This window comes from Papio anubis, chromosome 13, assembly GCF_008728515.1.
Source record: "Papio anubis isolate 15944 chromosome 13, Panubis1.0, whole genome shotgun sequence".
Lineage (NCBI taxonomy): Eukaryota > Metazoa > Chordata > Mammalia > Primates > Cercopithecidae > Papio > Papio anubis.
Window position 1 is genome coordinate 10,787,103 of NC_044988.1, and position 7,551 is coordinate 10,794,653.

General features: G+C 51.7%; 1 protein-coding gene across 1 annotated transcript; it reads left to right on the top strand.

Moving 5' to 3' along the window:
- Positions 1–3,260: 3,260 nt before the first annotated feature.
- Positions 3,261–6,399, top strand: GAS1 (growth arrest specific 1). Its single transcript, XM_017949954.3, has one exon. The coding sequence runs from the start codon at positions 3,981–3,983 to the stop codon at positions 5,022–5,024; it is 1,044 nt and encodes a 347-aa protein (XP_017805443.3). The 5' UTR covers positions 3,261–3,980; the 3' UTR covers positions 5,025–6,399.
- Positions 6,400–7,551: the final 1,152 nt, after the last annotated feature.

Here is a 7,551-nt window from a genome sequence, read left to right on the forward strand (position 1 = left end):
TCTTTCCCATGCTGTTTTCATGATAGTGAATGGGTCTCATGAGGTCTGATGGTTTTAAAAACAGGAGTTTCTCTGCTCAAGCCCTCTCATTGCCTGCTGCCATTCATGTAAGATGTGATTTGCTCCTCCTTGCCTTCCGCCATAATTGTGAGGCCTCCCCAGCCATGTGGAACTGTAAGTCCAATAAACCTGTTTCTTTTGTAAATTGCTCAGTTTGGGGTATGGTCTTTATCAGCAGTGTGAAAACGGACTAATAGAAGGCCTGAGTAGAAGCTGCAAGGCTTCTTGTGATCCAGCCCTGGAGGCCCCAGAATGTCAGTCACTTTCACTATGTCCCATTGATCAAAGTCAGTAAGGCCTACCCAAGACTCAGGGGGAAGGGGATTGGACTCTACCTTTTGGTCTGAGCAGTAAGGATTTAAAGGCAGGGGGAAAACTGATGGAGAACAATTTTGGAGGGTATCCACCACAGAAAGCCCAGTAAACAAATAGGTTTTGGGGATGGAAAATTAGAAGTGCTCTTGGGGAAGCTTAAGTTTGAGATGTTCTTGGAACCAAGTGAATATATACATATGGAGATCAGAGAAAGACTGAAATTGAAAACATCAAATTAGGAGATGCAATTTAAAATCAAGGCAATAGATGTGGTTACCTAAGGAGTCAAGAGAGAGAAGGAGTCATCAGGCAGTAAAATGAGAGAACAGGGGAGTGTGGAGTTTCAGAAGCCAAAATTTTAAAAAGCGCTTTGAAAAGAAGGAGGTGATCAGTCATGGCCAATGCTGCTGAAACGTCAAATAAGCTGAGGACTGAGAAGTGACCATCGGGTAGAGCAAGATTTTGGTCACAAGTGACTCCACATAATCGAATGTAGCTCAATTATGTAGCATGAATCGAGGGGAGAACAGGAGAGTGAGGAAAATGAGTAAAAGCAAGGTTTTCAAGTTTTCATGAAAATGGGATAGCGACTGAGTAGGGAGGAGGAGTCTAGAAGATTTTACTTTTTTTTTTTTTAAGATAGGAGACAGTATAGCCTATTGTGGTGAATGGAAATGATACAACAAAAAAGTGGGCTGAGAACCCCTCAGGCTTGCAATGCTAATGCTGTGTGACTGGGATGCAGAGGTCCCCAAAGCATGCAGAGGTCTTGGGTCTCCCTTAAACCCCACTGAGAGCTGTATCAAGGCCAAGGTGGGGCAAGTTTTACCAAAAACACAACACAGAAAAAAAAATGTTAACTTCGAGAGCAGTGGTTCTCAAAGTTTGAGCAGCATTCCCTGAGAACGTGTTAGAAATGCATATTCTTGGGACCCACCAGTCCAACTGAATCAGAAACTCCAAAAACTAGGGATCTGAGTTTTCTGATACGTGCTAAGGTTTGGGTCCCACTATTCTAAAGGAACTCAACAACCATTCAAGCAAAGATGAAACTGAGTGCTGACTTTGTTCCTTATGGGCCTAAAATAACAAAGCTTTAAAGACAAGAGGGGCTTGTTCAATTGTCTAATTGGCTTCGAACCTTATCTATGAGGGATCCCAGACACAGAGAAGGTGTCTGAGTTGTCCAAGTCCTTTCAGTCCTGCCTGGAGGACTTGGACAACTCCAAATAACAGAAAGAAAAAAAAAGAGAGAGATTGAGAATCAGGGATATGGTTGTTTTGATGTGCTATGAAGTTGCAGGCTTTCTGTATTTTTTTAGTATTGATGTATATTATTTGTCTACTACGACTCAAGTGAGAGCAAGCCGGTCCGCCTTACCTCAGTCTGGCTCTTTTAAGGTTTGATTTTGGTACTGCAGAGGTGCAGCTTCCCACGGCCGACCCAGCGCCTCTAAGGACCGCAGCAGCCTCAGCAGGCACAGGAGGATTTCCCACAGCCGGAGGAATCTCCTAGTGCTGGGCCTGCGGCTGTGACTTTTGCCGTTTCAAATTCACTTGGCCTCTAGGGAGAGGCGGACAGCCCGACGCTGAGCGCGTCGGAGCCCCGGCTCCCTCTGTTTCTGGAGAGGAGATTTAGCCTTAATTTTTGTGACAGATGGAGTTGATAGTCTCTCCACGGAAAGGGGAGGAAAAAAGCGCCAGTTTTTGACAGGCCGCAGACGCCCGCTGCCTCTGGTGGCCGAAGTCTGCGTTGCGCCCCAGTTAAGGTAGCTCGGTAACTCCCGCGCCGAGACAGCAGAAGTTTCCTCTGCGGGGCAGCCTCCCTTAAATGTAGTGAGGGGCTGAAACTTACACTTTAATACAAACCTTTGGTGCGTGCCCATTTATCTCCTTCTTCTGTCTTGTGACTGCAGCCAGGTGGTACTTGCTCAACATTCCTGAATATTTTTAATGCTATTTAAATTCTTTCATTACTGCACGTGTTGCAAGCTTATCTTCCTAAGAAATTATTTCGGTTGATTGGATTTCGGTCTTGCAATTTGAAAACGATGCCTGGCGCACGGGCGGTACCTGCCAGATGGCCTAACTGGGACTCGGGGGCGGGGGGAGGGTTGTAAGCATCTCATCAACATCTCCCTAATAAAGTGTGTGCTTCTTTCTTGTATGCTTCTTTAAAAAAGTTTCAGTCTCACATTTTCTCTCTGCATTCTCCCCCTCCCCTCTGCAGTGATCGAGACCCAAAGACAGGGAGCCGGGAAGATAAACTGAGTTCTGAATCCAGTCGAAAGCACAGATGGGGGCCAGCGAGAATTAATAAAACTATTAAAAAAAAAAAAAAAAGCAAGAAAAAGAAAAAGAAAAAAGAACCAAACAAAAAAGGCCCGTGCCTGAGCCGGATGCAAACAGCTGCCCTTAAGCCCTGCCCGCTGGTTCAGTGCGCGAGCTAGGGCTGCATATCCGAGCCTCCTTAAGAGTAGGAGGAGCTCCCAGCCTCCGTCAAGCTCCCTAAGCCTTTCCTTTCAAGCCCTGAATGCCTGAATGTGAGCTGCCCACCACCCTCCCGCCCTCCCCCCCTCCGCAACCCCCCCCCAGCGGCTCGTAAAAAAAAAAAAAAAACTTTCAACAACAACAGGCAGGACCAATAGCATCTCGAAAAGCCGGGAAAGGGGGCCGAGCAAAGGGCGAAAGAGAGTGGAGAAAGGAGAAAGCGGGCAGGCTCGGAGCGCGCGGGGCCGAGGCTCGGCGAGCCGGAGGAGCGTTGCTAATGTTTTTGTTTGTTTGCTTTTCCATGCATGCATAATGAGGGGGCACCGCGGCACCACGCGGGGGCTCCCGGCCCACTTTTGTATTTAAAGCCTCGCTGCTAACGAGTCTGCAGCCGGGCTCAGCGGATCCGCTCCCCGGGCTCCTGGTCACCCGAGAAGCCGCCGCCGAGTGAAGCCAGGGAGCCGCTCTCCGGCAGCGCCGACTTTCTTGTTCTCCCCGCGCCTACCGGAAAGAGCTCCCCGGAGCTCGGCGGAGGCCGTGGTTGCCGCGGGCGGAGGGGGAGGGGACGCGGGGCGGCCGGGCCGCGGGAAGGCGGGCAGCGCGCGGACGCCGGGCCAGGAAGCGGCGCGATGCGAGAGACCGCGGCAGCAGTGGCGGCTGCGCGGCGCTGAGCCCGGGAGGAAGGAGCGCCGCGGCCACAGCGCGAGCAGCCGGCGCGGGGACAGCCGGCCGCACAACGGATCTGCAGGCGCGGAGCAAAATGCACCCGCCGCGCCGCGCGGTCCTGCAGCCCCGCCACGGCCCCGCGGCCCGCACCCCCCCGGGGCGACAGTGAGCCTCTCCCGCCACCACCGGGGGCCGAGCGGAGGGCTCTCGGGTGGGAGAGCGGGACCAGATCTCGGCAGCTGTTCATTTCCAGGAAGCCACCACAGCCGGAGCGAAAGGGGACCTTCTGCCACCAGCGGGGCATCAGCCAGCGGCGCGCATGGATTTATGAAGACACTCATGCAAGAAGTGGGCAGGACTTGGACAAACTTTTCCACCGGCTCCGCGTCCGCCGCTCCCCGCGCCTCGTCTCCTTTCCCCTCCTCTCCCGGCGGCCGCCGCTGCCCGCGATGGTGGCCGCGCTGCTGGGCGGCGGCGGCGAGGCCCGCGGGGGGACCGTGCCGGGCGCCTGGTTGTGCCTGATGGCGCTGCTGCAGCTGCTGGGCTCGGCGCCGCGGGGCTCTGGGCTGGCGCACGGCCGCCGCCTCATCTGCTGGCAGGCGCTGCTGCAGTGCCAGGGGGAGCCGGAGTGCAGCTACGCCTACAACCAGTACGCCGAGGCGTGCGCGCCGGTGCTGGCGCAGCACGGCGGGGGCGACGCGCCCGGGGCCGCCGCCGCCGCAGCAGCTTTCCCGGCCTCGGCCGCCTCCTTCTCGTCGCGCTGGCGCTGCCCGAGCCACTGCATCTCGGCCCTCATTCAGCTCAACCACACGCGCCGCGGGCCCGCCCTGGAGGACTGTGACTGCGCGCAGGACGAGAACTGCAAGTCCACCAAGCGCGCCATTGAGCCGTGCCTGCCCCGGACGAGCGGCGGCGGCGCGGGCGGCCCCGGCGCGGGCGGGGTCATGGGCTGCACCGAGGCCCGGCGGCGCTGCGACCGCGACAGCCGCTGCAACCTGGCGCTGAGCCGCTACCTGACCTACTGCGGCAAGGTCTTCAACGGGCTGCGCTGCACGGACGAATGCCGCACCGTCATTGAGGACATGCTGGCTATGCCCAAGGCGGCACTGCTCAACGACTGCGTGTGCGACGGCCTGGAGCGACCCATCTGCGAGTCGGTCAAGGAGAACATGGCCCGCTTGTGCTTCGGCGCCGAGCTGGGCAATGGCCCGGGCAGCAGCGGCTCGGACGGGGGCCTGGACGACTACTACGATGAGGACTACGATGACGAGCAGCGCCCAGGGGGCGCGGGTGGTGAGCAGCCGCTAGACGACGACGACGGCGTCCCGCACCCACCGCGCCCAGGCAGCGGCGCTGCTGCAGCGGGCGGCCGCGGGGACCTGCCCTATGGGCCCGGGCGCAGGAGCAGCGGCGGCGGCGGCCGCTCGGCGCCCCGGGGCGCCTGGACCCCACTTGCCTCCATCTTGCTGCTGCTGCTCGGGCTGCTCTTTTAGGCCTCGCGCCCCCCGCCGTTGGCTGCGGGAGAGCCTGCGTCCCGCTCCCGTGCTCGCCTCGCCCCCGCGCCGGGGCACCTGTGGCTTGGGGACAGATAGAGGGGATGGTTGGGGATACTTCCCAAAACTTTTTCAAGTCAACTTGGTGTAGCCGGTCCCCCCCGCCACGACTCTGGGCACTTCCCCTGAAGCTCCTCTCCGGAGCTTGACTTCTTGGACCTCTTCCCCCGCCCCAATTCCAAGCTGCAGAAACTCCTGACTTGTCTGCCGTCCAGAAACCTAGCTGCAGTGTTCAGGACCTCCCGGAGGAAGCGGGCATGTAGGGGACATAACAGTAGTCCTGGACTCGAAAGTGAAGGTGCTGACCAGTGGGGCCTTAGCAATTCGAAGGGATGGGAAGGAGGAATTATATTTGCAAAGGGGCTGCCTATTAGCATATTTCCTTTGAGGGGGAAAAAAAGTACCAGTATCGACTTTTATAGATTGTGGCCAGTGAGGACGTTAGAATCCTATGTAAACAGAAAAGTCCCACTTACCGATTCATTCTTTCACTGTTTGTATGAGCGCCCAGAATTCTCAGTGACGTGGGGGTGGGGGTGGGCGGCGATTGCCTTAGAGGGAACCCCTAAATTGGTTTTGGATAAGTTTGAGCCCTTGACCTTAATTTCATTGCTACCACTCTGATCTCTTAGCACATTTCTTAGGATTAAGGGTCAAAAAATGCTGATCTAAGGGGTTGCCATGGTGTTGAACAATGCAACTTTTTATTTAAAAAAGCTCTGCACTGCCATCTACGAAAGCCTCTTTATGATGTTTGTTTTTTTGCCATTTTTGTTCTTTACATCAAGAAATTGTATGTTTAAATATGCGGAGAATGTATATTGCCTCTGCTCCTATCAGGGTTGCTAAACCCTGGTACATCGTATATAAAATGTATTAAAACTGGGGTTTGTTACCAGTTGCTGTACTTTGTATATAGAATTTTTATAAATTGTATGCTTCAGAAATAATTTATTTTTAAAAAGAAATTAAAAGTTTTAAACTCACATCCATATTACATCTCCCCCCCCCGAAATGTATAGAATCCATTTGTCACCAGGAATCAAAACCCACGGTCCATTGTGAAGTGTGCTATATTTAGAACAGTCTTAAAATGTACAGTGTATTTTATAGAATTGAAGTTAACATTCTTATTTTCAAGAGAATTTATGGACGTTGTAGAAATGTACAAATGCATTTTCAAACTGCCTTAAACGTTGTATTTTTATAGACATTGTTTTTTAAAAATCCTAAGTTTTTAAATAACTATGGATTTGTGTATTTTTTGGTTGTTTTATTAAAACGTGTACATCAGTAAAGAGTTTTAAACAATGAATATGGTGTAGTTACTTTCCAGAGTTACATTGTGGTTAACCCAATAATGGGTGAGGAGGGGGGCTGAGGGGGCACTGAGAATCTATCAACCATCAACTGAAATGCAAATACAGTACAAGACAAGAAATGCAGGGTATTATTTCTGCCTTTAATTTAATGAACAATTAGACATCTGTAAATGAGGCAGCCAAAAATATCTAATTGACTGGCCTCTCTATTGGTGTTTGCGTTTGTGGAGAGAATTCACAAAATAGTGTCTCTTGTACATAATTTGAGGATAACTCAGACATCATGTTGCCCCGCCTCCCCCTTTTTCCCTGAGACCTCCCCTCTCTGTATCCCCCTTCCCATCACCCCTTACCCCCAAGAGTATCCTCTCTGGCTACTAGCCATTCTCAATCAAACATGCCAATAACATCTGTTACCAATAGGTTTTAGGAAGCTTGCAAGACTCAATACTTCAAAGTCATTTTCACACTTTTGGTGAAAAAGTACAAAATTTTGTTGCAAAACATTCAGACCAGCAAAAGTAAACACACAGGGGAAAGGAACAATCACCAGAACTTGTAATATTGTTGTGAGGAGTTGTTTAGCAGTGGCTGAAGGCTGGGTTCCTGCCAGAGCTACTGATCTACACTCAAACGCCCTTAGATAAATAATTACACTCTTAAGCTGTGTCGAGTGCTGATACACTTGACCTTGTAAATAGAAATGTTTGCAGTAGGAATAAACTCCGGCATTGGAAAATCTTTTAAACATTAACACAAAAGAGAGCGCTCTGTCCTCTGGGGATTTGAGCCTGAACCTCGCCAAGCTAGGCACTTGCAAGGGGGAAAAAAAGTTTATTTATCTTCTATTTCTGGTGTTTATTTAAAGCTTTTCATTTTAAACGCGGTGATTGGAAGGCAAGTCAGGAGTTTAAAAGTCACCACAAATAAACTTTGTCTGAGGGGTCGACAGATTAGCAAGATCTGGTGTCTCTTTATTTGATATTAACATGTGCTGAAAAAACATAACCAGATTTCTCTGCTGCCTAAAGTAATTAACAAAGCTATGCCCCCATTCTGACTTCCTCCTACCCACTCCCACCCCCCTACTTTCAAGGTTTCTTGTGCCTCTCACTCGCTCTTTTCCCAGCTTTTATGGAGGTTTT

Bases quoted from the DNA above. Each gene is read 5' to 3' on its own strand.
- GAS1 (XM_017949954.3), top strand. From the start codon at position 3,981: ATGGTGGCCGCGCTGCTGGGCGGCGGCGGCGAGGCCCGCGGGGGGACC.